General features: G+C 46.9%; 2 protein-coding genes across 4 annotated transcripts; one reads left to right on the top strand and one right to left on the bottom strand.

Moving 5' to 3' along the window:
* Window positions 1–8,563: 8,563 nt before the first annotated feature.
* On the bottom strand, window positions 8,564–21,772 carry GNL1 (G protein nucleolar 1). 2 transcript variants are annotated; one of them, XM_027099479.1, is made up of 12 exons: window positions 20,721–21,772; window positions 20,138–20,303; window positions 19,636–19,772; window positions 19,319–19,470; window positions 19,130–19,201; window positions 17,943–18,150; window positions 17,700–17,795; window positions 17,096–17,290; window positions 14,346–14,524; window positions 14,105–14,267; window positions 13,726–13,866; window positions 8,564–13,347 (listed from the first exon to the last, which is right to left on the bottom strand). In XM_027099479.1, exons 1-12 carry the CDS (start codon window positions 20,791–20,793, stop codon window positions 13,109–13,111), a joined length of 1,821 nt encoding a protein of 606 aa, XP_026955280.1. In that variant the 5' UTR covers window positions 20,794–21,772; the 3' UTR covers window positions 8,564–13,108. The 2 variants fall into 2 exon arrangements, with proteins under 2 accessions (XP_026955280.1, XP_026955281.1); XM_027099480.1 differs by having other exon boundaries at window positions 17,943–17,955; window positions 20,721–20,992.
* On the top strand, window positions 21,331–27,089 carry PRR3 (proline rich 3). Of its 2 annotated transcripts, XM_027099481.1 has the most exons (5): window positions 21,331–21,440; window positions 21,919–22,047; window positions 22,773–22,835; window positions 25,217–25,507; window positions 25,791–27,089. In XM_027099481.1, the coding sequence occupies exons 2-5, from the start codon at window positions 21,942–21,944 to the stop codon at window positions 25,895–25,897; spliced, it is 567 nt and encodes a 188-aa protein (XP_026955282.1). In that variant the 5' UTR covers window positions 21,331–21,440; window positions 21,919–21,941; the 3' UTR covers window positions 25,898–27,089. The 2 variants fall into 2 exon arrangements, with proteins under 2 accessions (XP_026955282.1, XP_026955283.1); XM_027099482.1 differs by lacking the exon at window positions 22,773–22,835.
* Window positions 27,090–27,352: the final 263 nt, after the last annotated feature.

Below are 27,352 nucleotides of genomic sequence, written 5' to 3'. Positions count from 1 at the left end.
GCTTCTTTTTTTAAGCAAAGAAACACACTAATTTTACTTGACACAATCATTTTTAACAACTTGAGATATAAATCACATACCATAAAATTCAGGCAAAGTGTACAATTTGGTGGTTTTAATATATTAACAGAGATGTGCCACCATTACCACAATCAATTCTAGAACACTTATCACCCCCGAAAGAAACACCATACTCATTAGCTGTCACTCTCCATTTCCCCCAAGACCCCAGTCTTAGGCAACTACCAACGTATGTTTTATTTCTACAGATTTCCTCTTCTGAATATTACATATAAATTAAATCATACAATATGTGGCCTTTTGGGTCTGACTTCTTTCACTTAGGATAATGTTTTAGAGGTTTATCCTTTTTGTATCATTATTAGTACTTCCTTTCTTCCCTTCTTCTTCTTCTTTTTCTCCTCCTTCTCCCCTCCCCCTTCTTCTTCCTCTTCCTCTTCTTCTCTCCTCCTTCTTCTTCTTCTTTGCTGAATAATATTCCATTGTATAGACATACTACAATTTGTTTATTCATTTATTATTTGACAAACGTTTGGGTTGTTTCCATTTTTTGCTATTATAAATAATGTTGTTATAAACACTTGTATACAATGTTTTTGTGTGGATGTGTTTTTATTTCTCTTGAAGTGCTTACTTTGGTCTAAATGCTGTTACACTGTAGGTTCACTGTAGATGGGCTGCTTGGCAGAACAGAGGCTCAGGTGACTTACTGCCTCTGTGAGTCACTTCCTCTTCTGCCCAGCCTGGCTCTTCTATTATAGTGACATCACGGTTAATGATGTATTGGAAGTGGGGTAGAATCAGAATTTGAGATTGTGATTAATGACTGTGTTTAAAATCACAGTTTCATGACCATTAGGGTTTATCTTAAACTTTCCTCTCTGGTATCCCATTGTATCCAGTTGAGAGAGAACTCCAGCTCCCTGTACACTAGGACATGTAGATCTGTCCACAGTGCTGAAATTCCACCAACTCCATGAATGGCCTTCTTATTGTGGAAAATTGCTCTACCATTGAATTTGTACATTCGTTATTTATAAGTTTAGAGCATCTGAGTTACTGAACAATCCAGCAATAAGTTGGGAAGATAACATATAGAAAGATCCACAAAATATTCTCTTATGCCCTATACTGAAATGTACAGAACAAAACAAAAATAGACCACATAATGAGTGAGAAGTTTATCTTTAAGCTTTTTATCAGGATATAAATAAATTCAGTATTGTGGAGGAAAGAGAAAGAATTCAGATTTCAATTAACTTTGATTATCCCCTCCCAATTTATTATCCTTTTTAACCTCACAAGACATTTCAATTTTTTCCATAGTTTATCTTCATTCAATGTTATGCACACACTTACCCTTATTTCTTGTTTCTTTTTTATTTAAACTCACACCCTCCTCCTGAGACCTCTCCTTTTGCCTGAAGTACATTCTTCAGAGTTCCTTTAGTAATGGTCTGTTTGTGTCAAATTGTCTGCCTTTGGAAAATCCCATTGAAATTTTAGTTTTAATTATTGTGTTTTTAAAAATTAATTAATTAATTTTGGCTGCGTTGGGTCTTCGTTGCTGCGTGCAGGCTTTCTCTAGTTGCAGAGAGCGGGGGCTGCTCTTCGTTGAGGAGCACGGGCTCTAGGCGTGCGGGCTTCGGTAGTTGTGGCTCGCGGGCTTAGTTGCTCTGTGGCATGTGGGATATTCCTGGACCAGGGCTCAAACCCATGTCCCCTGCATTAACAGGCGGATTCTTAACCACTGCGCCACCAGGGAAGTTCCTATATTTCATTTACAAAATGTTGTATATAATTCTTTTCAAATTTTCTTGGATATTCTTTACAATTTCTTATTAGCTGAAAATATTTAAAATTTTGTCTTTTATTCACAGTAAGAATAAGCTATTTTATAACCTATTTTTATTACTCTAATTTAAAAGTTATAGGATTCTGTTGTTTGTTTTTTCTGTTTCTTCTTTCAAGGTATCTTGTTTCTTGTGAACATATATTTTCTTTTTTAGTGTTAAGTATTCATTTTGCTTATGAAATGATTTTTGGAATTTTCAAAGCATGGATGATAGTAGATTCCTCCAGACCTCTCTTGTGTTTCCTTTCACCAGATTCCTTGGAGTATGGCCTTCTTAATCCTGAATTCATGGCATGCTAATATTCAGAACATCCATGTAATGTGAACTTGGGTTGTAAATCCGTAAGAGAGAACACCTGTGGTTAAAACTTAGGCTGTGGTATTATTCTGCTGCCTGCTTGGGAAATCAGTATAGGAAAAATTCAGACTCTTTATGAATCAGGAGAGGGGCCACCTGTGCTCCTTGATGGGGATCTTCCCGTGACCCATTTGTTCCTGCTGGGGGTGACCATGACTCCCAATTCCATCCCTGTAAAATAGTAAAAAAAATAAATCAGACATGAGAACATCTAAAATTTTCCTTTGAACTCTTTTTTGGGAAGTAGAGGGATGCGCTCCAGGAAAAGGAGGGCATATACCAAAAAAGAGGAAGATGTGGGATCTGGGAAACCAGGGCATCAACCTACGAGAAGGGAAAGGGAGTCAACAGGAAGGCAGAGGGGAGCCTTAACCAAGAAAATTACCTAGGCAGCAACCATCATGGTTTTGAAGGGATTGAGAAGGGATTCACTTAACTGAGGGAGAGTTGGGGGGGATACATTTATAAAATTAAAACATCATGGAAAGTAAGAAAATGAAAACATCAGGCAATTATTAAATCCCTGACAAACACCAGTATGTATGGAAAGGACAATTAAGAGAGTTTTACATGTGGCTCAGGCATGAGTAGAATTCCCATAAGTAAATAATTGTAACTCGCAGCCCAGTCAATTGTAACTCTCAGACTCTCAGTCCAGTCAACTGGACTACCTACCCTAAGAGGAAGAAATTACATTTATTGGGGGGTGGGGGAGTTGGAAGTGTGGGAGGAAGGGATGTTGGCATGTCAAAGATAATTTCTATCAATAAAACAAAAATCAAATGAAGCACGAATGTATGCTATCAAGAGACATGGAGATAACAAAAAAAACATAAGCAAAAAAAAAAAACCATAAGCCAAAAGGCTTGAAAATAGTTGTTTTCCAGAAAAGGGGTAGAAGGGAATGGTTGGGAGAAAGTGGAGGAGAGATGGTATTTTGCTACTGGCAAGGCACTGTGTAACTTTTTCTTTTTTTTCTTTTTTGCTGAGCCACTTGTGGGATCTCCCTGACCAGGGATGGAACCAGGCACTCGGCAGTGAAAGCGTGGAGTCCTAACCACTGGACCACCAGGGAATTACTGACGCATTGTGTAACTTAATGAAGGGGGAAGTGGACAGTTCAGGCAGCCAGCCTCACTCAGAGAATAGGGTTCCAAGGAGTGGTGACGGGTCTGTGGGTTCCTGAAACCTCTTCTCCTGAGCTGGGGGCGGTGGTGATCGTGGTGGGATGAATTGGGAGATAAGGATTGACATACATACACTATGTATAAAATAGATAGCTAAAAAGAACCTGCTGTATAAAAAAAATAAAATTTTAATTTTTTTTAAAAAAGAAAGAAAAAAGAAAATAACAAGTATTGGCAAACCTGTAGAGAAAGCAGAACACTTGCAAACTGCTGGTGGGAATAGAAAATGGTGCAGGACAAAAGAGTACAATTTAATGAGGGGATTATTTTAATAGATGTGTGTGTGAAAACGGTGTGAGCAGTTACCAGTTCTCTTAGAAAGAGCAGGGACTCTGAGCTTTCACGGAGGGGGCACGGGTTTGATCCCTGGTCGGGGAAATAGGATAGCCACGTGGCATGACTGAAAAGATAAATAAATACATTTTTAAAATGATAAATAAATAAATGGGTATGTGTGGTTTTATAAAACACTGGCAGAGAGGCTGTACCTTTTTGCATTCCCACCAGCAACGAATGAAACTTCCTATTGTTCCATGTCCTCACCATCATTTGGTGTTATCAGCGTTTTGGATTTTAGCCATTCTAATAGATGTGTAGTGGTATTTCATTGTTGTTTCAATTTGCAATTATCTAATGATATATCATGTGGAACATATTTTCATATACTTATTTTCCATCTGTATATCTTCTTTGGTAAGGTGTGAAGTGTCTGTTCAGATTTTTTGCCCATATTTTATTGGGCTGTTGGTTTTCTTATGGTTGGGTTTTGTTTGTTTGTTTGTTTGTTTTTGCGGTACGCGGGCCTCTCACTGCCGTGGTCTCTTCCGTGGCGGAGTACAGGCTCCGGACGCGCAGGCTCAGCGGCCATGGCTCACGGGTCCAGCCGCTCCACCGCATGTGGGATCTTCCCGGACCAGGGCACGGAACCCATGTCCCCTGCATCAGCAGGCGGACTCTCAACCACTGCGCCACCAGGGAAGCCCTCTTATGGTTGAGTTTTAAGAGTTCTTTGTGTATTTTGAGCACCAGTATTTTATCAGATATGTGATTTGCAAATATTTTCTCCCAGTTTGTGTCTTGGCTTTTATTCTTTTTAACAATGTCTTTCACAAAGCGGAAGTTTTTCACAAGTTCAAGTGCTTAGCAAACTCCAAACCAGGATAAATACTGTATGAGATGGCTTATATGTGGAATCGAAAATATACAACAGACTATGAATATAACGTAAAAAGAAGCAGACTCGGGCTTCCCTGGTGGCGCAGTGGTTGAGAGTCCGCCTGCCGATGCAGGGGACACGGGTTCGTGCCCCGGTCCGGGAAGATCCCACATGCCGCGGAGCGGCTGCGCCCGTGAGCCATGGCCGCTGAGCCTGCGCGTCCGGAGCCGTTGTCCGCAATGGGAGAGGCCACAACAGTGAGAGGCCCGCGTACTGGAAAAAAAAAAAAAAAAAAAAAAAGAAGCAGACTCATAGATATAGACAACATGCTAGTGGTTACCAGTGTGTGTGTGGGGGCAACTTAGGGCTGGGGGATTGGGAAGTTCAAACTATTGGGTGTAAGATAGGCTAAAGGATGTATTGTACAATGTGAGGAATATAGTAATAGTTGTAAATAGAAAGTAACCTTTAAAATTTTTATAAAGTAAAAATAATTTAAGAATATAAAAACTTTTTTTAAATTAATTAATTTATTTATTTTGGCTGCATTGGGTCTTCGTTGCTGTGCGTGGGGCTTTCTCTAGTTGCGGTGAGCAGGGGCTACTCTTCATTACGTTGCGCGGGCTTCTCATTGCAGTGGCTTCTCTTGTTGCGTGCAGAGACAGGCTCTAGGCGTGCGGGCTTCAGTAGTTGTGGCATGCGCTCTCAGTAGTTGTGGCGCACGGGCTTAGTTGCTCCGAGGCATGTGAGATCTTCCCGGACCAGGGCTCAAACCCGTGTTCCCTGCATTGGCAGGCGGATTCTTAACCACTGCGCCACCAGGGAAGCCCAATAAAAACTTTTAAGTCTGTATAATGCTACTCTTTGTATAAGAAAGACTAAAAAATATTTATAACATGTGTGTTTATTTTTGTAAAAAGAAACTGTGTAAGAATAAAACAGAAACCAATAAAAATGGTTACTTGAAGGGAGAAGGAAGAAACTGATGGGGAGTATACGATAAACATACTTGTCTGAGTACATTTTTTTTTAATTAATTTATTTTTTGGCTGTGTTGGGTGTTCACTGCTGCGCCCACGGGCTTTCTCTAGTTGTGGCGAGCAAGGGGCTACTCTTCATTGCCATGTCCGGGCTTCTCATTGCAGTGGCCTCCCTTGCTGCAGAGCATGGGGTCTAGGTGTGCAAGCTTCAGTAGTTGTGGCTCGTGGGCTCAGTAGTTGTGGCGCACGGGCTTAGTTGCTCCATGGCATGTGGCATCTTCCCCGACCAGGGATCGAACCCATGTCCCCTGAACTGTCAGGAGAATTCTTAACCACTGTGCCACCAGGAAGTCCCATGAGTACATTTTAAAAATCTTATTTCTACTTTTGAACTTTGAAAGTATTTTACATATTTTAAATGAACTTAATATAAAAAAATCAGTCTAAAATTGAAAACTAAAACATATGAACCTATTTATTTGCATATTTTGAGGTAACCATTAAGAGAAAATAATTATTTTAGGTGACTTTTGAATACAGTACTCTGTATATCCTTCATGGTAAATATTCTAAAGACTAAAAGAACAGCTAGTAAATATTAAATTTCACTCAGTAATTTTATTGTTAGTAGTATTAAATATTGCAATTTTGAAATTATTTTACACATATTTTAGGATAAAATGAATAGATAAATACATCAGTTATTAAGATTTTCAATTAGCCTGATAAAAGATATAAAATACAAAATTAAAGAAGTTGAGAGAAAACTACAATGTAAAATTTGAATTGGAAATATCACAATGAATTCATGATTTTTCTAAACACTAAAAGTGTCTTAAAGCAGTGATACCTCTATAGCAATGAGCTCTCCGAGAACCTAAACAGTGGTTTGTATATACCATTATTCGTGAAAAGAACCAGTGCTCCTTGGAGAAATGGCCGATTCCATGTCTGAAGCGCGGGAAAGTAAAAACTGAGCCTGGGACCTCATCATGCCAGAAGCAAGAAAGTGGTCAAGACAACTTTGGGGCATGTCAAAAGGACACAGGAGTCAGCTTAAAAGGGCTCCTACTGGACACATTTGATACAGTTTGAGCACAAAAGGAATAACGACTGTAACTGATTATAAAATACTAAATGGATTAAAAACCCTGGATCTATAGTTAAAAAAAAAAAAGACTATAACTTTCTACCCTTGTAGATTAATATACCACCACCTTACTCTGAAAATTGGCAATTAAATGGAAATAATTAAGCATTTGTCGTGGCTTTTTAGAAGGAGCCCTACTTTTCCAGTTGATGAGGGAAAGCTCCTCTCTAGATTAATATCTCCTTATAAATGGGGGCGTGGGAGAAGTCGAAAAGCACCATTTTGTAATTCCTGATGAAATAACTCATTCAGGCAAGGATCACTATGGATGCCAATTATTGGGTGAAAGCTTTTTTAGAATATTCAGTGTCAGGAATTCCCTGGTGGTCCAGTGGTTAGGACTCCATGCTCTCACTGCCAGGGGCCTGGGTTTGATCCCTGGTTGGGGAACTAAGATCCCGCAAGGTATGTAGTGCAGCCAAAAAAAAAAAAATCACAGTGTCAAAGAACCATGCAGATGACTTGCTAATTGCAAAGGGGAACAGTTTACCTTCATAGGACATTTCGGACAGTATCCACCTTAACCAAGTGATTACACTTAGCATCATTAACTATGGTATGACCTCTTATTACATGCATTCCAATGTGAGGCAATGTGAAGAACGCAGCACTTTTGAAGAATTAGTCCCAAAATTGGGTAACTAGAATCTAATTTTTTTAATTAAAAAAATATGAGCTAGAGGAACAAGTTAAATGGCCGCATAGAAACAATAAGACAAATCCAGAATGTAGGACATTCTATAGAAGAGACTGGCCTAGTCTCTTCAAACAGTCAGTTCTATGAAGAAAAAGACTGGATTCTTCTGGATTAAAAAGAAAAGGGGGGCTTCCCTGGTGGCGCAGTGGTTGAGAGTCCGCCTGCCGATGCAGGGGACACGTGTTCGTGCCCCGGTCCGGGAAGATCCCACATGCCGTGGAGCGGCTAGGCCCGTGAGCCACGGCCGCTGAGCCTGCGCGTCCGGAGCCTGTGCTCCGCAACGGGAGAGGCCACAACAGTGAGAGGCCTGAGTACCGCAAAAATAATAATAATAAAATTAATTAATTAATTAATTAATTTAATTAAAAATTAAAAAAAGAAAAGGGGAGGGACTTCCCTGGTGGTCCAGCAGCTAAGACTCTGCACTCCCAATGCTGGGGACCTGGGTTCGATCCCTGGTCAGGGAACTAGATCCCACATGCCACAACTAAGATCCTGCATGCCGCAACGAAGATCCTACACGTGGCAACTAAGACCCAGCACAGCCAAATAAATAAATAAATAAATATTAGAAAAAAAAAAAAGAAAAGGGAAAAGAGGAGGACATAATCACAACAAAAGGCAATGTGTGGAACTTGATTCCTGGTTTGTTTCTTTAATGCTATAAAAGACATTTAAATTGGGAAAGCTTGAATATGATATTAGATTATATTAGGAATTATTAACTCATTAGACATGATAATTCTATTGTGGTTGTGTAAGATATATACTGATGACTTAGGGATGAATGAGCATGATGTCTGCAACTTGCTTCCAACTGGTTCAGGAAAAAGAAAGGATAAGTAGACAGACAAATAGATGGATAACAAGATAGAGACTACTAAAGCAAATGTGGCAAAATGATAGGATTTGTTGAAACGTTGTATGAATGTTTGGGTGTTTACTGTCCTTTTTTTCAGTTTGTGTGTTAGACAATTTTCAAAACAAAACGTTGGAAAGAATTTCCATATTCTTCTTCTTTTTTTTAACATAGTAACAGAAGACATTCCAGGCAGCAGCTCATTAAATTATTTCTTCTTTGTTCTCCCGTGAAACCAAAAGATTCTCATTTATGATATTTCTGAAGGCACATTAAGAAACATGTTCAAACTTTGTTATCTCTTTATTCAAGTTTGGCTTTAATATTTTATTAAAAATTCTTGAATTTGTAAATATTAAAACACTGCAGTTTACTACGGACACAAGAGTGACAATGAACTAGCAATAAAATCAAAGTAGAAGCTAAACTACTTAGAAGCAATAGCAACTCCATAATTCAAAGATAATTTAGACAGGTAATTTTAAAGAATTTATTTAATAAGGCTCAAAGCAGCCGCTCAGCCTGCAGTGATGATGCTCCACCGGCAGATGGCGCTGCAAAGCGTCTCAGGTGCAGCGGGAAGCCCATTTACCAATGGCTGTCGCAATCTCTTAATTACTTGAACTGATGAGTTCATATTATAATTTTTATTAATTATTTTTACTGCTTATTGCAGTTACTCTTATACTACTTACTAACTGGTACAGAAGTGTTTTAACAACTGGTTGAGCAGTACCAGTGCAAACCGGCTGAATGTCAGCGCTGTTTCCTCCTATTACGACAGAAGCCACCAGGCTCCTGCGGGAGGGTAATCCCTGCACCGGGACTGTCAGTGCCACCCCCGCCTGCTCTCCAGGGCTTGTTCCATCACTAATCCCCACTTTCCTGCATTTTCAACCTTTCCTCCTCCACTTGACCCTTCTAAACAGCCTGTGAAAATGTTCAAAACTTTAAAAAACTGTTTTCCTCGATTTTATATACTTTGCTCTCTCCGTTTTTCTCTCATTGCAAACACAACCAAACTTCTTGAAAATTATATCCTTTTCTCCACTGCTTCCACTTCATTCCTCCAAATTATTCCTCAATCCCCTGACATCTGGGAATTCTGACCTCATCTGTCCAATGGAACTGCTCCCACCAAGATCAGCAAGGCTTTTTACTAAATCCAGTGGACACTCTTCATTCTTGTCATCAATCCTCAGCAGCATTCTGCACTGCGCCCTTCCTTCCTCCTTCCCTAAGCTTTCAATGCACCACACTTCCTAGGTTTTATCCTGTCTGCTGGTTCCTCTTTCCCTGCCTTCCCTTTTATATTCTCCATGTCCTTCCTCAGCCCTCTTCTCTTCTCACACTACACACTTTCTGTGGATGATCTCAGTTACCCTCCTCCCACCTATATGTTACTGACACCCAAATCTCTGTGTGCAGCCACACCTCTCTTCCCCCAAAACCCTTAATTCCGGTTTCCATTCTTTCTCTGGGATCTCTGCAAAAGCCTCTGATCTCTCTCCCCTTTCCAAACCAGTCTCCACACTCCAATCAAAGTGACCTAAGGCACAAATCTCTCCTTCTTGGTCTCAGTGCTCCTCTGGATAAAGCCTTAATCTTTAGCATGGTTGACAAGGCCCAGTGAGAGCTGACCCAAGCCTCTCCAGCTTCACCTTTCGCCACTTCTCCCTTGAACCCTCTGCCCCAGCCATGCTGAACGAGTTAGTCTTCCAAAATTGTTACGTGCTGTTCCTTGCCCTTTGCTGTCCCCTCAGGAATGCTCTTTCCCTCTCAATGCCTGGCTTACTCCTGCTCAGTTTTCAGGCCTCAGCTTGGACCTCTGTTCCTCTAGGAGGCTTCCTCTGACTCACCAAGACTGGCCCCTGCTGGGTGTTCCCATAGCAATTCTTTACCACAGACCACTGATCTTCTCTGTCTTATATAACTTGCTATACAATCACAGCTCCCAGCCCTGTCCTCCACTCCTTTCTGACCAGCATCACAAGACCCTTCTATATGAAGCCACCACTATCCCACAGGACCCTGTTCCACCCTTCTCACAGCACTTATCACACTTTTTTGGTAATTATCTATTTAATTGCTTCCATAGTCCAATAAATTGTGAGCTCCACAAAGGACCATTTCTATGTCACTTACCACTTAGCAGTGACTGGCAAATAGTAATTACTTGACAAATGGACAAACGTTCGATTGGTGAATGAATCCTTGGGGTGATTATAGTTCTACCCACCTTACTTAGTTACAACTCAATAGACTCATTTACAGCAATTCTTTTATAATTTACATATGCTATGGAATTACTGTATTAGTGTCTGGCTGTTCTATTCTTGGAGGGTAGGGTCTATGCCTTACTCAATTTTTTTGTCCCAGAATTCAGCATGCCTGACGCACATTGTTTTCAACCAATTTCGCTGACTATATCAATGATAATGAGAAATAAAGAAACAGAGGCCCAGATAATTGAACTACTCTGGACCACACACAGCTACCTTGTCCCAGAACCAGGACTGGAACTCAGTCTAGAAAAATGGAAGCTCGGAAGAAGTTGTTCAGCATCTAAATGGAATTCCAGCATGAATGAGAAGCACTAGTTTCTCACCATCAAGAGACTGGCCAGGAACTGTGGGAACTCCCACAGCCCAAGACCTCCATGGTCAAGTGTCTCCATAGTGGATGTGACCCAGGAGGGGCGTGAGGACAGGGGTCCTGGGTATTTCATCATGGAGGGGAGACTGGACCCCTGGTTTCCTTTGTCCCTTTTAGTCAGTTTCAAGCTCAGCCTCAGGCAGTGGTCTTCAGTTATTATATACCCTTCTCCTCCCAAATCTATTTGTTGCTAAGATAGTGCTTCTCCCAGTGTTACTTTCCTACAGAGTGAGTATTGACAGGGGCCTGGGAAGAATCATTTACAGTCTGGCCCCTTGGGGATGTTAGAGTTGCTTCCTTTCAGGTCTTCAGCATGAAAATCCCCCTTCTCAGCTTCCCCTCCAGCACCAGGTCTCAACTTTCACCCCCACCCCCAGATCTCCCAAATGCCTCTGGTGAAACTCATGAGAGCAAAAGATAAATGACAGTGAAGAGAAGCAGCACAGAGGCAGGGGTACAAACAGAATTCTGATTTTTCTTTTCTCCACTTTTTGAGATGATTCCAACATCCCCAACCCATCTCTAGCAGCAGAGAAGTCCCCTGAGCTTCCCTGATCATCATGAACCTTCAAAGGATGCTGAGTTGGGGTCCTCTTTCTTCCATCAAAAGACCCATCCCTGAGGGTAAAAAGCCCAAGATGGGAGACAGGTGGGTTTTTCTCTCCACTGAAACTTTTTCTCTTTTACGGCACATTTTGGGCAACCCTCACGCATATTCACATGCTGGTAGTACTTAAACTTTGCATTGGAGTGCAAATTCCAGGATGTATGCCCTCACTGGGACCAGTGGAGGAGGGAACTGGAGGAAATGTGTGGCCCAAACACCTCAGCCTCTTTTGCTCCTGGGGTGACAGGGTCTCTGCTGGAATTACAGAAACTGGCCCAAGACCCAGAACCTGAATAGAATGCTTTAGAGTGAAGAGAAGAATCTGGTACGTCCTCTTCTCCTCACCCCTACACCTAATGGCTAACCTATCAAACAACACTTTTTGCTACCACCCAACCCAGACAACATTGTGGCAGTCAATAAACCAAAGCCCATTCTTCCTTTTCTCCAAGAATTAAATCTGGGAGTCCAGCTGCTTGCTTGACAAGGGAGAAGTACAGCAAGGCCTAAAGTGCCCTGACTCACAAGAGACCTGACCCCTGCGGAGATGTGCCTGACACTGTAAGCCAGCTAAGAACCTGCACCGGGTCTCCTTGGCTCCATCTCAAACCCGGGTAAGTGGGATTCAGGAAGCTGGCTCTGTGCCCTCCCCTATGAATCTAGTACCCCCTAGTGTTACAGGCTTTTAACTAGTTAAACTTGACACTACACTCAAAGGGCTCTTCTGCTCAAATCATAAACGTGCATGCTACTTTTTTGCCACTAATCAAGACTACTCATACACGTTTAAGTAACATTTTCACAAGCATCGAGTCTTAACTAAATACCTCCATCAACAGGAAGTTCTAGAGTTATACTATATGAGCCCTAAGGATTTGGAGGACATTATACCCCCATCTTAATCCAAAAAGCTAGGTGCCTGATTAATGGGGTCTTGACCACGACCAGGCAGTATATTTAGGTCAGGCGTGTTTGTGCAGCTTTATATGTTCAGTGCTTAGCATAAGTCCAGACACACAGTCAGACCTCAATAAATATTTGTTGAATTGGAATAAATCCTATAAATATCTCACCTGGAGACATCAGCTGTGACATCTTCTCTTACTGCTTCTTCTCCCAGAAGCTCCTCGAATAACCAGGTCTGACAGCTGAGGGGGGGGGCACAGGGGGCTGCTCCAATCCCAGAGGGACTGACACAAATTCCCAAAGGGGGCTGAATTTAGACCAGGCCTCAAAAGCCTGAAGTGACCTCCCCTCCCCATGTTGATGATGGGGTTCCTAAGGTGCAAGTGGGAGTGTGAGCAGAGGAAGCGGGTTTCAGGCCTTAGAACCCACTGAATTAACTCCTAAGAGGACTCTTCCTTTGCAGAGAGAATGCACGAAAAAAGAAGGGAGAAAAGCAGCGGAGCCTCCCACAGCTGTCAGCCTGAGACAGCTGCTCTCACCGCAGTCCATCTGGGGAAGGGGCTACAAAGCAGACAATCTTTATTCACAATTGGGGTGGCAGACGGGAGAGACCCCCAGGTCAGTCCAAAAGCAAAGATACGGGTGGGGCGGGGGGGGAGATGGCGCAGGGCAGGGACTCAGCACTCGTCCTCGCCCAGCAGGGCGTAGGGGTTTCGGGCGGCCAGGCTGGACCCTGGGGCTGAGGTTGGGGTGTCCTCATCCCCTTCCCCCTCCTCATCCGCGTCCCGGTCCTCCTCTCCCTCCTCCTCACAGGAGCTGCTCAGCTCTTCCTCCTCCTCCTCCTCGTCACCTGCGGGCCCCACCCTGCCCTGCAAAACCACCAGCTCCATGGTCTCTGGGTGGGACTCCCAGGTGCCTGGGGAACCAAAACAAGAAAAAGAATGGAGAGTTTTGAGCAAGAAACTAATGCCAGGCCAAGATGGGGAAGAGGCAAAGACTAAGAATAACAATGACTTTTATAGCTGCTGCCATTCATTTGTTCACGCATTCATTCAACCTCTCGTGTACTGGGCACAGAACAGAAGCTCTGTTGCACATTAACTCCAAACGTGACCACCACCTTGCCAGAAGGCAACTAACCACCCTGGTTCTATAGAGCAGGAAGTCATCTCAGAGCTGCTTAGTAACACAGAGCTGGCCTATGGGTACAGAATCCGAATCCTCACACCTACAAAGCCCACACCTTTTTGCCTCCATCACAGCAGGAGCTAGGGAAGAACACTGGCCGACTGACCTTTCTGCTCGCTGTAGCCTGGGGGCTGAAAACACAGGCTGAGGCGGCCATCCAGTGCCAGCCGCAGGAGGCTATTGGCCGCTCTGTACACATCATTTCGGGCCGCCTTGGCTGTCTTGTAACCACGTTTCTCTGCCCAGGCTGGAAGGAGAAAAGAATGGGGAGGGAAGACCATCAACCAGGCCCAGTCACCATCATCCCACTCCCCTAACACAGTCCTTCCAGTTTCCCCCAGAATATTCCAGGCCCGAGATCTTGCTGGCCCTGAGACAGAAGCCTAGGGGTGACTGGCCAGCTGCCCCATCGATGGCAGGACCTCTGAGGAAGGAGAGGAAAGGAGATAGGGCAAGGGGAGGAAAGCCAGGCGTGTGGAGCCCACCTTCACAGATGTCCCAGGCACACCACGGGTGTTCCGCGGAGGGGTCCTCGGCCTCTGGGTGGCGCAGGTGGAGCAGGGCCTGCACAGGGATCCGGGAGGCCAGGTAGCCCACGGCAGTGTATGGCTCCTGGATTTGGGCGATGGGGTAGACCCCTGCCAGGACCTGAGGGGAAACAAGAGCACTCAGCACCTTCCTCCATCTCCTGCATTCTCCCCACCTCTGGCCCCTCTGCCCTTATACCTGCAACTGCCTGGGCAGAAGCGAGGGGAATATGAGGCCTGGACAATCACAGAGCTTCACGGAGGGGGTGAGAAAGTAGGTCTGAAAGTATCGGGTGTGGCCCGGGGTTCTAGAGACACTCACGACCTTCCGCCCCACCAGCCCGTTGATCAGCGAGGACTTGCCCACATTGGGGAAACCTGAGGAACACAAGGAAAATTAACACCTGACAGATCCTTACTCTGTGACAGGCAGGATGCTGTGCTATAGCTATAGATGAATGGAGAACTAAGGTGCAGAAAGAAAGAAAGGAAGCGGTATAACATCGCAAGTTACAAATCAGGCTCTGGGCTGCCAGGGCTGAATCCTGGCCTCCCCATTTACCTAAGCTTTGTGACCTCATGGCAATTTACTTAATTTTCTGAGTCTCTGTTTCCGCAGTTTACAGAGCAGATACCTCCAATCTCAGAGTGGTTAGGATGAAATGAGAAACAAATACAATCGCGTGGCACTGTGTCTGCAGTAGTCTAAGTGAGACATGCATCTCATGATTATCAAACTTCTCCAAGGAGAAGACAGAGACCAGGGGCTCACTGCCACTCTCTTCATGACCACCACCTTCCACCACACATCTCCTCTACAGCACTCTGGCCTCCCAGTGCCAGAATCTCCCTCCAAAAGGTTTCTTCCATCCCACCTCTGTGGTCTTACCCTGGACCTGTCACTTCACACCTTCCAAATCTCACCTGCAAGCACCCCTCTCTCTGCCCTGACATCTCGTCTTTCCAGCTCACTTATTCTGGTCCCTCCATTCCAATAAACCTCTGACACTGACTAGCTTGGGAACAGTATTCAATACCCAACTCATGTCCTCACTTCCCTTCTTATGCAACTTAGATTCCATGATCCAGCTCTACAGCCAGTCCGCCTCATAGACCTTTCACTCCCTGGTCCCACCTCTCCCCTTCTTCTTAGTCACCTGGCAAAACTCCAACCCTGTAAAATGCAACTCTGGCCATTCAGCAGCGGACTGAGGCTGGGCAAAGATGCACCATGGTGCTGACTGCACTCTGTTTACAACCCACTCAAGTACAGTTGGCCCTTGGTATCCACAGAGGATAGGTTCCAGGAGCCCCTATAGATACCAAACTCCCTGGAGGCGCAATTCCCTTATATAAAATGGCATAGGGCTTCCCAGGTGGCGCAGTGGTTAAGAATCCACCTGCCAATGCAGGGGACACGGGTTCGAGCCCTGGTCCAGGAAGATCCCACATGACGCGGAGCAATTAAGCCCATGTGCCACAACTACTGAGCCTGCTCTCTAGAGCCTGCGAGCCACAACTACTGAACCTGTGCACCGCAACTACTGAAGCCCGCGCACCTAGAACCCATGCCCCGCAACAAGAGAAGCCACCACAACGAGAAGCCCGCACACCACAACGAAGAGCAGCCCCCGCTCACTGTGACTAGAGAAAGCCCACGCGCAGCAACGAAGACCCAACGCAACCAAAAATAAATAAGTAAATAAAAATTTAAAATAAAAATAAATAAATAAATAAAATGGCATAGTACAGTCAGCCCTCCGTATCCATGGGTTCCTTGATTGTATCTCCTCTCAAAAGGGGGTGGGGGGATAAGACTCTCCTTTGACAACCCCCGCCAGCCTCGTTCCTCTCTCCTCTTTAAAAGAGTTTTACTGTAAAGCGCCACAACTAGAGAGAGAAAACCCGCACGCTACAACTAGAGAGAAGCCTGCGTATCACAACTAGAGAGAAGCCCATGCACCGCAATGAGAGATCCCGCATGCCGCACCTAAGACCCAATGCAGTGAAAAATAAAAAATTTTTTTTAGATAATAAATAAATAAAATATTTTTTAAAATAGGGAAGATTCTCCTTAGACTTAAAGAGTTAAGACCAAGAAAGAAACTGACACTTCTAAGCTACTACTATAATTTAATGATCATTCTATGATGGACTGATTATTACAACTAAAAAAGTTAATATGTAAATCGTATAACAGTGCCTGGTTCACAGCAAGCATCACGAAGATGTTAATTTTTAACATTATTATTATTACTATTATCACTATCTGTCAGGCTTTGTTAGGCTCTCTCTACACTATTCCCTCCATTCCTCTCATCCATTCTTTTTTTTATATATAAATTTATTTTTATTTTTGGCTGCATTGGGTCTTCATTGCTGTGTGCGGGCTTTCTCTAGTTGTGGCAAGCGGGGGCTACTCTTCGTTGCAGTGTGCGGGCTTCTGATTGCAGTGGCTTCTCTTGTTGTGGAGCATGGGCTCTAGGTGCCGCGGGCTTCAGTAGTTGTGGCACGTGGGCTCAGTAGTTGTGGCTTGTGGGCTCTAGAGCGCAGGCTCAGTAGTTGTGGCGCACTGGCTTAGTTGCTCCGCGGCATGTGGGATCTTCCCAGACCAGGGCTCGAACCTGTGTCCCCTGCATTGGCAGGTGGATTCTTAACCACTGCGCCACCAGGGAAACCCTCGTCCGTTCTTTAAATTGAGCATCATTGTTCTCATTTTTCAAATCAAAGTCACTAAGACTGACAGTGGGTAAATAACTTGCTTGAGATCAATACGCTGAGAAGCAGAATTTAACTCAGGTGTGCCGTGATCCTTCCGCGACAGCAGAAAGCCTCCTCTGCCCTCAGAGACCCTGGAGCCTAATGGGACCTCATCACCTTCCCTCTTTTCCAAACATTGAAACCCTGTGCCTCCTAGGAGGCCGCCATGCGTGGCCGCCACTTCCTTACCCACACAGCCGATGGTCACCACCCCGTCCTTGTAGCGCTCCCGTATGGGGCCTGTTGGCTCCATCGCTGAGTCAGTCTGCTGCTCCACCAGGACGGCCGGCCCGTCCTCCTCTTCCTCCTCCTCCCCAGAGCCATTACCCCAGGTGGCTCCAGCCACATCCCGGGCAATCTTCTCCCGCCAGCTGCTCAGGTCCACTGTGCAGGGAAGGAAAGAAGAAGAAGGTTCTCCCCAGGGCCACTGTATACGATGGCGCAGACCATGCACTGCACAGCTGATGTAAGTGGCGCCCTCTGGATTGGGTAGGGCCAAGCTGCGCAACAGCGACTCTCCCCAGCCTTCACTTGACTCCACCCTGGAATCGGGTGCATTTCTGAGTTTCTGAAAAGCACTGGCAACACTGAAGACAGCAAACCAGTGGGGCTCCTGCCTCCCTGCTGCCTCTCTTGTCCCACCAAGTCAGGCTGCTCCCTCTCCCACCCCACCCCATGGCCTCTCACCTGAGTCCATAATAGAGGGACTGACTTTGGGAAAGGTGAGCAAAATGACTTGGGACTTTGGGTCTCCCCCACGGCCTCCCACAGCTCCCCTCTAAGGGGCACATACCTTTCCCCGCAGTGATAGCTTCACAGGCTCTCAGCAGCTGCTCCGGCCCCAGAGCCCGAGTCCATCCTCTCCCCCGCCTCCGACTCTTCTTCAAGACTGAGATCAGAGGGCACAAAAGCGTGAGCACACCCCATGGGGCTTATGTACCCCCTCTCTCCCACCACCCTCAGGCCCTAGATCAGGTCCCCCTTTGTCCCTTGCCACCCCACCTCTCCCACGCTGCCCTCCTCATTGCCCACTCACCACTGCTAGGGTCCTGTGGGGTGCAGGGATCCCGAGGAAAAGAGGTGAAAAGAACAATGTGGAGCTGGGGATAGTGTTGATGGAAATAATGCTTCCAGGCAACCACGAGAGCCGGCGGGGCCAGATCCACCTTGTTCAGGACCAGCACCAGGGCCAGCCCTAGCTCTCCAGTCACGTACTCGTAAAATGCTGGTGGGAAATTCACAACCTGGAACAGGGATGGTAGGAGGAGGGAGTGATGCGAGGTCAACCCAGAGTTCTCTGCCTCCAGCTCCTCACACAGCAGGCACAGATTGGAGACAAGACCCTGGTGGAAGCAGATTCTGGGGCAACAAGGATAAATCAGCCAAACTGAACTAGGAAGACAAAGCAGGCATAAGTAACACCTATGTGTTTGTCTCTGGGGGGCTTCCTGTAAGGCCTGATTAGGAATGGAAATCAGCTAAAAAGAAGACAAGGAAACAGAGACCCCCAACATACTGGGCTAAACGCTGAGATCACTCACAGGGCTGGGGGTGGGATAGAAATTAATATCTATTTTCACAGGTACACAACTGTCTACATGTGTACACAAACGTGTGTGTGCACGCACACGTGTGCATGTTTGTGTTGAGCACGTGTAGCTGCGTAAGTGAGCTTGTGAATGCACATGTATGTCTGTGAGTATGTAGGAGTGCGTGTGTACGTGTTACGGAGCTCCAACCTAAAGGTCCGCACAGACTCCAGACCTCCCTTTCTCCCACTGGAGGACAACAGTGAAGTGGCACAGCCAGGTCACACAAGGGCTGCCTAGCAGCAGAGTCTAGAGCCTTAACCACTACCCTAGCATCCCAGGTGAGGACGAGTTCTGTAGTGACTAATATGACAGGGAAGCCCCCTTCACAGAATCCCCTGGAGCTCCACACTGGGACTTTCTATTTAGCCCTAGTGGGCTAGGAAACAGGATGTGTATGCAGTTTTCCATCAAAGAAATAAAGGAGAGGAAAGGCAGTTGGCCAGGGGAGGAGTGACAGGCTCTGACACTGATGAATGAAGACTGAGTTCCTGACTGCAGACATCAGGATGGGGTAGAGGAGACTGGAAAAGAAGAGGTTACCTCTCTGACTCCCAACTCCTGCCTCTGCCCTTTACCCAGCAAGAATCTTCCCCCCTCCTGCCCCTTACCCACCCTCATCCCCAGGACTCACTGGATGTCGGATATCAGTAATTAGCAGAACAATGTCAGACATCTCTAATACTCGCCACAGCTGCCTCCACGTCTGAAAAGACAAGGTCAGTGGAAGAGAACCTGAGCCCAGAGTCGCTCTCCTGCATGACCCCAGACCAGTTTGACCACGGGTGACTATGCCCCACTCCTGTCCCCACTCTAGTCTCACCTCCAGATTGTGCTCAAAGTAGCTGAGTTTCTCAGAGGTGTAAGCCCCATGAATCTTCCCAAGATACTCCTGGAAGCTCCGTTCCTCCTGGCTCATCAGTTGCTCCTTGGACATCTCATAGCTCCAAGGAGGACGTCGGGGAAAGTCCAGGACTGAGAAATCAAGAAAAAATCCAAATAAGTCTGAGGATAGTTTCAGGACTCAAGGGTGCATCCATCCCAGACCCCTTCTTCCTCCCGGTCAGCTCTTACTCTTCCAAACTCCTTTCCCCAGCCCACTGCCTGTCCCAAGCATCCAGGCGTTGAGCTCTCACTCACCGGAGCCGGGCTGATAGACCTCCCAGATGTCCAGCACCAGCAGCTCAGCACTGACGGGCTGTAGCACTTGCTCCCGGGCTGCTCTCTTTCTCCTCTCCACCTCCTCCCGGCTGTCTCGTTCAAAATGCAGCCGGTATCTACAGGACAGGGACCACGTCATCCATCACAATCCTTGGCCACAAATTCCCCTCTTGGGCAGGCAACTTCGCAAAGCTTTCACTCCAGAGTTCAGGTCTCCCCTCTGAGTCGGCCCTCTCCCAAATCTTTTTCACGCAACAGCAGGCCTTCCCCTAAGTTTCGCCCTTCTGAAAGCCAAACTCTCTCCAGCCCCTCCAGAAGGGAAGATTGTGGACCGCTCCGGTGACCCAGCGGCCCGCGGAGAACCGTGGTAACCCAGCCCCACCAGTTTCAAGCCTCCCCCAACGGCAGCAGGCTTTCCCCCAACGCTCTGACTTCCGGGTAGGCGGGGAAGCCCGGGCCAGAGCCCCCTGTCCACTCTCACCGATTTGGGTCATAGCCTCGTGGGCCCAGCCCCTGGGAAGGCTGCTGGTTGAGCCTGCGGATTTGTTGGGTCACAGACTCCCCGTCCGAGGTGTCGGTCTGCTCCTCCCGCCGCTCCCGGCTCCCGCTGCGGCTGTTGGAACTGGATCGCAGCCCATCTTGAAGCCCTGCGGGGAGGAGCCGGTGACGCCAGGGCTGGCCAGCTCTCCCGGGCCAGAAGACCCCCCACCCGGTCGGCCTGGCTCCTCCCCACACCACCCCAGTCTTTTGAGGCCGGACCCTCCCACCTACTCTGCTCAGGACCCTCCCGGATGTGCGTGGGGGGAGGCACTTCTCCTCCAGGGATCTACTGGGATGACGCCCCGTTGGAGCTGGAGGGATTCCCCTCCCCCAACACTCCATCCTTCCCCACCCCTTCCAGATGTAGGGGGCTGGGGTGAGGGAATCCCCTCCGCGGTCGCCCACGCGCGTCGGCGCGCGGCCGCCACCCCCTCTCACGCCTCCCAGAGGTGAGACGGGCACACCCCTCCTCCCAGATGTGCGGGAGTCCGAGCCCCGCCCCCTCCCTTGGCTCCCGCACTGACCTCGCTTCCGCTCCCGCTTGTCCTGCAACTGCTTCTTCTTCTGCTTCACGCTGAAAGGCTTCTTCCTCGGCATGGCCCGGACCAGTCACCTGGCCCGCCCTTCGCCGAGCTCCAGCCGCCTCAACTGACTCCCCCCGAGCCAGCCCCCGCCGCAAGGGCCCGGGACACTGGAGGGGGCGGGACTGGAAGGTGACGTCAGCGGGCGGACCAGGCCGATGCGCCCAGGCAGCCCGGGTGGAAGGCAACCAGGGGGAAATACAGTCACTTTCCACTGGGAGCGAGGCGAGAGGATGCGGGGTGGACTACCCGCACGTGAGAGCCAGTGGAGCTGAGAGGGCGCAGCAGCGGCTAGGAAGGAGGCGCGCGTGGGAGGGTCGGGCTAACTTCGTCACGGACGCTACCAAATCGCGTTTGGAGGAGGGGGGACGCGTGTCATCACTACCTTGCGAGCCGGGGAGAAGCTACCACTCACCTGGAGGGGGCGGTGGAGCGGAGGGCGGGTCCTACCACCTGCGGGATAAAGGGGCGTGGACGCGCAGAACCTACTTTACAAATCCTCCGGCTGGACCTTAGAGGAAAGTCGCGACTGCGCGTCCCGGGAAGGAAGCCAAGTTGATGGGCTACACTGGGGACAGGGTGAGAGGTCTTGAGGGGCGAGTGGTGGTCTGGAGAGCCCTGGGCACCGCCCTGCTGGGACCCAAATTCCTCGTGGGAACGATGGTAAGCAGCACCTAAGTGCAAGCGCGCGGCCGAGGAGGGAAACCCAGGTGGAACAAGGATTTTTGGAAGGAGGTCATAGGGCACGAAGTTGTGCCTGCAGCTGTTACCATAGAAACCGGGAACCGGATGTGGCGATCTTAGGGTGCGACAGCCGTGTTTTCTCAGGCCTTCTGGCCCGAGAGCCTGTCGACTCTATGGCACACTATGAGGAGCCGGCTGTAGGGTTTTTTCAGCGAGGGGAGGAGCGAGCAACTTTTTCTACAGCGTTTATAGAAACGCAGCAAAGGAAAGGTTTGAGATTGCTGCCATGCCTGGCAGAGACTGAGGGAGGCGGCTGATGTGAGAACAGCCGCACTAAGTTTCCCCGCAGCCTTACGGAAGTGAAATGGCGGGAGCCTCACCCTCCCTGTCCACTGCCCCCCCCGGAAGCGGAAACAGAATCTCAGCGTGCCCCTTCCTCACTGCCCTCCAAATCCAGCTGCAGCCATTGCGGCAACCACGATGCCGAAACGAAAGAAGCAGAATCATCATCAGCAGCAGCCGCAGCAGCAGCCCCCACTGCCAGAGCGGGAAGAGACTGGAGATGAGGAGGATGGGAGTCCCATCGGTGAGGAACCCGGGAGTTGTGTGCACATGCCTGTCAGCCGGCCGAGGCGAGGGGTTGGGGGCTGAAAAGGTGCGGGGGAGGGGGCTCCAACGGAAGGAGGAAGGGCGCACGCGCTGGGGCTGGGGCTGGGGCTGGGGCTGGGGGAGGCCTGGCTGGGATGGAACACTAAATGAGTTCTCTTACTTGAACCCTCAACTTCAAACCAGCCACTAAACCTTTCTCAAGAAGGCAGGGGAGAAGATAAAGAGCTCGTGTGCGCAGCCGCAAAACGACAGGGGAGAGGGGCCCTAGAGAGGTTGTAGGTTGCGATGACTGGGATGACAATTTGTGACCAGACGTTCACGGGGAATGTGGAAGTGCAGCCTTCTGTAAACTACTCGGAGGTGGGGGGTGGGGGGAGAGCTATCTGATTGGCCAGCAGTGAAAGAGAGGAATTGGATTACCTCTGGAATCCCTTGGGATCTTTTGGATAGCAACAATGTAAGGGAAAGAGAAAGTTTGTAGTATCCTTCCCTCATTATCTCCCTTGACTTGGCTGAGTCTCCACTTTGCAAATCCTGAAAACGCTTTGGAAATAGATGGGGTGAGAACTCATAACACTGCTGAGAACATACCTGGCTTTGCTGGTTAGATTAAGAAATGAGTAATAGAAGACAAACATCTAAGAACAGGATCATCAGTTTTTTAGTCCATTCTGATGACCATATTTTTATGTCTGCCCTTAGGACCACCCAGCCTTCTGGGCCCTCCCCCCATGGCCAATGGAAAGCCTGGTGACCCCAAGTCAGGTGAGGAGGAAGGGGCTCTCATCCTTTGATTAGGTCCTGAGAAGGGAGCAAGGGAGGGACTAAAACCCAGAAAGGACTTAAAAGATCAGGAATTTTGTACTTAAATGAAGGGAGAGATGTTGTGTATTGACAGCCTGGAAAAACTCAATGTTGTAAAAATGTCATTTCTTCCCAAACTGACCTGTAGATTCAGTGCACTCCCAATTATAATCCCTACAGTGTTTTTGTAGAAATAAACATTCTACGTTTTTGTATGGAAACGCAGAGGATCAGGGTGAGAGGTTGCAAAGATAATCTTGAAGTGGAAGGGCTTACTCTGAATATCAAGACTTATTGTAAACTTGTAGTAGTTGTAACAGTGTGGTATTGGCCCAACAATAGATATATAAATCAACAGAACGGCATAAAGAGTCCAGTAATAGGCCCACACATATGTGGCCATTTCATTGATGATGAAGATGGAACTGAAATAGTGGTCTTTTCAGTAAATGATGCTGAATTAATTGGATATTCATGGGTAAAGAAATAATTCTAGAAAACAAATGTATTTCATGGGCTTAAAGTAGATGAGAGCTTTTAAACAGACAAGAAACAGACACACTAACCATAAAGGAAAGATAAACTGAACTATGTTAGAAAATATGAACTTCTGTTAATCAAATCACACCATTAAGAAGTTAGTAGGAAGCCACAGAGTAGAAGATACTTGCAACGAATATAACCAATAAAGAGCTCATATCTTGAATATATAAAAACTCTCTGACAACCTGTTAGAAAAATGGGCAAAAGACCAGAACAGCCACCTGATAAAAACCAATCTCTAAATAGCCAAAAACATGAATAAGAACTCAACATCATTAGTCATCAAATAAATGCAAGATAAAAACACATAAGTTTGAAACTGAGCCCCTTGTGTACTGTTGGTGGGATTGTAAAGTGGTCCAACCACTATGGAAAACATTATGGAGATTCCTCAAAAAATTAAAAATAGAGCTACTGTATGACCCAGCAATTCCACTTTTGGGTATTTACCCAAAAGAATGGAAAGCAGGATCTTGAAGAGGGACTTGCACACCCATGTTCATAGCAGCACTATCCACAGTAGACAAGACATGGAAGCCACCCATATGTCTGTTGATGGATGAATGGATAAAGAAAATGTGGTATAATCATATAATGGAATATGATCCAGCCCCCAAAAGGAAGAAAATCCTGTAACATGCTACAGCACGGATGAACCTTGAGGCCATGCTAAATGAAATGAGCCAGTCACAAAAAAAAACTGCTCTATGTTTCCACTGATCTGAGGTATCTAAAGTAGTTAAATTCATAGAAATGGAAAGTAGAATGGTTGTTGCCAGGGGCTGGGTGGAGGAGGGGAAAAGAGAGTTGTTTAGTAGCTATAAACTTTCAGTTTTGCAAGATGAAAAATTTCTGGAGATCTGTTTCCAACAAGATGAATTTACTTAACACTACAGAGATGTACACTTAGAAGTAGTTAAGATGGCAAAATTTATGTTACATGTTTTAACCACAATTTCAAAACAGAACACCACTTTTCACACTCACCAGAATGGCAAAACTGAAAAAGATCAACATTACCAAGTGTTGTCAAGGAACAACAGGTTGTCTATGGAACAACTGCTGGTGGGGGTGTGAGTTGGTACAACCACTTTGGAAAAAAAAAAGTTTGACTTCCTTAAACTTGAGCATACATATACTTGAGGACCCAGTAATATGTCTACTACGTATACACTCAACAGAAATGAATCCATGTGTGTACCGAAGACATGTATAAAAACGCTCATAGCAGCATTTTTCGTTATAGCCCCACACTGGAATCCACCACAGTAGAATGGCTAAATAAGTTGTATGTGCATACAATGAGATACTACACTGCAATGAAAATGAAGGAACTCCTGCTGCAGGCAACCTGGATGAATCTCATAAACATGATGTTGAGCGAAAGGATCCAGACACAAAAGAATGCAGACTGTATGATTTCATTTATGCAAAGTTCAAAAACAGGCAAAAACTAACCTATGATGCTAGAAGTCAGGATAGTTGTTACTTTTGGGGAGTAGGGTGGGATAGTGGGGGAGGAGGGGCACGAGGGGGTGGGGCTTCTGAAGTGCTAATAAGGCTCTATCCCTTCTCTAGCCTGTGTTAGTGGAAACACAGGTGTGTTTACTTTGGTGATGATTTAGTTGTGCACTTAAAATTGTGTATTTTTTGGTATGTATATTGTACTTCAATAAAAAGTTTTTAAAAAATCAGGGCTTCATTATCTGGATTAAGCTAGCCATTGATCACCTTTCCATGTTTCTCTCTCTCTTGCTCTCTCTCTCTCTCCCTCTCTCCCTCTCTCTCTCTCTCTTCAGCTCTTCACAGAGGTCCTCCGGGATCAAGGGGACCAATGATCCCACCACTGCTGAGTCTCCCACCTCCTCCCCGGGGCAGAGGCCCAATTCGGGGAGGCCTAGGCCCCAGGTCTGGCCCATATGGTCGTGGTTGGTGGGGGGTCAATGCTGAGCCTCCTTTTCCTGGACCAGGCCATGGGGGTCCCTCCAGGGGAGGCTTTCACAAAGAGCAGAGAAATCCTCGAAGGCTCAAAAGCTGGTCTCTTATCAAGAATACCTGCCCACCCAAGGATGGACCCCAGGTTATGGAAGGTGAGGTCCATTTTTTTATGCCTGCACACATTGAACACCCATCACTCCCAAAGTGACCTCATGTCCAGAATGCCCATGGCTCTTCTTCTTTGGGCTGTCCTTTGTCCTTTTGAAGTAGGAGTAGCCCTGAATGTTTTTTCTCCCGGGAGAAAGACTACCATTCCATCATATCTGGAAATGGTAGTGAGTAGGAAATCTCACTGCCTTCTCTATCTCTGCTTTTTGTTACATTTGTTTCTTTCTTACTCGCATTTTAAACTGCCCGGTTTTCGCTTGTTCACAGACAAATCTGACCGCCCCGTCTGCCGACACTTTGCCAAAAAGGGCCACTGTCGATATGAGGACCTCTGTGCCTTCTACCACCCTGGCGTAAATGGACCTCCTCTGTGAGACTGTGCCTTCCCATCCAGACTGGAAGGAGCCCTCTGACTTGGCGGCCATATACTTCCCTGTGGCCCTGTGATGGCTACCGCGAGGCCATTCACCTGCCACCCTCAGTCAGTGATGCCCAGCTCCATCACCACCTCCCCCACTCGGGGTCCAGAGCTGTGTTCCGTGACTGGTGCACGGTGTGCACTCTTCCTTGTGATGCAGCCTCCAGAGACTCGTCTCCGGGACCCCATCTTTGCTCCATTCAACTGCCTCCTGGATCCTCTTCCCCCTCGCCAGCTGACTGCAGAACAGGAAACCTCTTTGGTGCTGTTTCTTGTGCATCTGTCCACCCAGCCCCAGGTAGCGCCCTGGATTCCTGAGAGCCCTGGAGCAGTTTCCTACCATTCCCTTCTCGCTGCTTGTTTTAAGTCCTTTTTATGTGACACCCCCTTCCCCCAGTGTTGTCAGCTGCTCTGTGACACTCACCAGCTTGTCTGACCTGGGGTCAAGTTGGGATGACTGGTGCAGAGTCACTCCTGAGAGGCCACGTTCCCTGCTTTTGGATTTTGTAGTTTCTGCATCAGTAGCATGATCTCCACCGCTATGGTCTGTGATCACTGTGCTTTGTGAGACTGTGCATCCCCTCATAGCCTTTCTCAGTGTCCATGGCATTTTTGTGACTTCCCAACGCTAGAGTGAGTTTTTCTGCCAAAATGCGTGGGGCCGTTGGTGGCCTCTAGACTTTCCCCACCTCCCGACGTGGGAGAACTGTGAAACTTCCACAAGGCTGCCTGCCTGGTCCTCCCCATTCTCCCGGTATCAGTTTCTCTGGGTTTGACACAGGCCCGAGAGATGTCCTCTACCCTATCTCCTCTCCAGCCCGTTTTAGTTAGACTATGTCATTGTGAGGCCACCAGCCCTTTCGTTTGAATTCTGTGAATCTCCACCTGGTCTAACTGTGGGTGGAACTTGGACAGTACTGTCGCCCTCTTCCAACCTTCTTCCCCTGCATCCCTGGCACTGGTTGTTTTCTGTGAAAACGGCAGTGAACAGGTTCAGTTTTGAACTGGCCCTGGGGAAATGGGTCAGGAGTTGTGTGGGCAAGAGGGAGGGATGAGAGCCGTTGGAGAACTGAGAATGAATTTTTTTTTTCTTTCTAACATGTTTTTATATTAGTAATAAATGCAGCGGAAACAAGCATTTTCTTTAATCCCTGTGTTCCAGTCATCTCAGGAGGTGCAGGTGAGGCTATTCTTGGAGTCAGTTTATTCTTCATTTAGTTCATACGCAGTGTTGCTAGAAGTTTCTTCCAGTCTGAGGAAACCAGTGGCGTCCCATTAACCTATGGGAATCAACCCGACCAGGTTGCATTTTGTTCAAGGGTAAAGTTTTGTTTAGAAAAAGGAAAGGCCGGGTATCCATGGAGTAATTTTTAAACATTTTACCTGCATTTATGGTTTGAGGTTTATGGAG

Source organism: Aethalodelphis obliquidens, unplaced genomic scaffold (genome assembly GCF_003676395.1).
Source record: "Aethalodelphis obliquidens isolate GAN/ISIS:26980383/991018 unplaced genomic scaffold, ASM367639v1 scaffold131, whole genome shotgun sequence".
In the NCBI taxonomy this organism is placed as follows: domain Eukaryota; kingdom Metazoa; phylum Chordata; class Mammalia; order Artiodactyla; family Delphinidae; genus Aethalodelphis; species Aethalodelphis obliquidens.
This window is presented reverse-complemented; position numbering and strand designations above follow the sequence as displayed.

Bases quoted from the DNA above. Each gene is read 5' to 3' on its own strand.
- GNL1 (XM_027099479.1), bottom strand. From the start codon at position 20,793: ATGCCGAGGAAGAAGCCTTTCAGCGTGAAGCAGAAGAAGAAGCAGTTG. The intron at 20,304-20,720 runs GTCAGTGCGGGA...TCCTCCCCGCAG, and splicing joins CAAGCGGGAGCGGAAGCGAG to GGCTTCAAGATGGGCTGCGA. The intron at 19,773-20,137 runs GTGAGAGTGGAC...CCTGTCCTGTAG, and splicing joins CGAGGCTATGACCCAAATCG to ATACCGGCTGCATTTTGAAC.
- PRR3 (XM_027099481.1), top strand. From the start codon at position 21,942: ATGCCGAAACGAAAGAAGCAGAATCATCATCAGCAGCAGCCGCAGCAG. The intron at 22,048-22,772 runs GTGAGGAACCCG...GTCTGCCCTTAG, and splicing joins GGAGGATGGGAGTCCCATCG to GACCACCCAGCCTTCTGGGC. The intron at 22,836-25,216 runs GTGAGGAGGAAG...CTCTCTCTTCAG, and splicing joins GCCTGGTGACCCCAAGTCAG to CTCTTCACAGAGGTCCTCCG.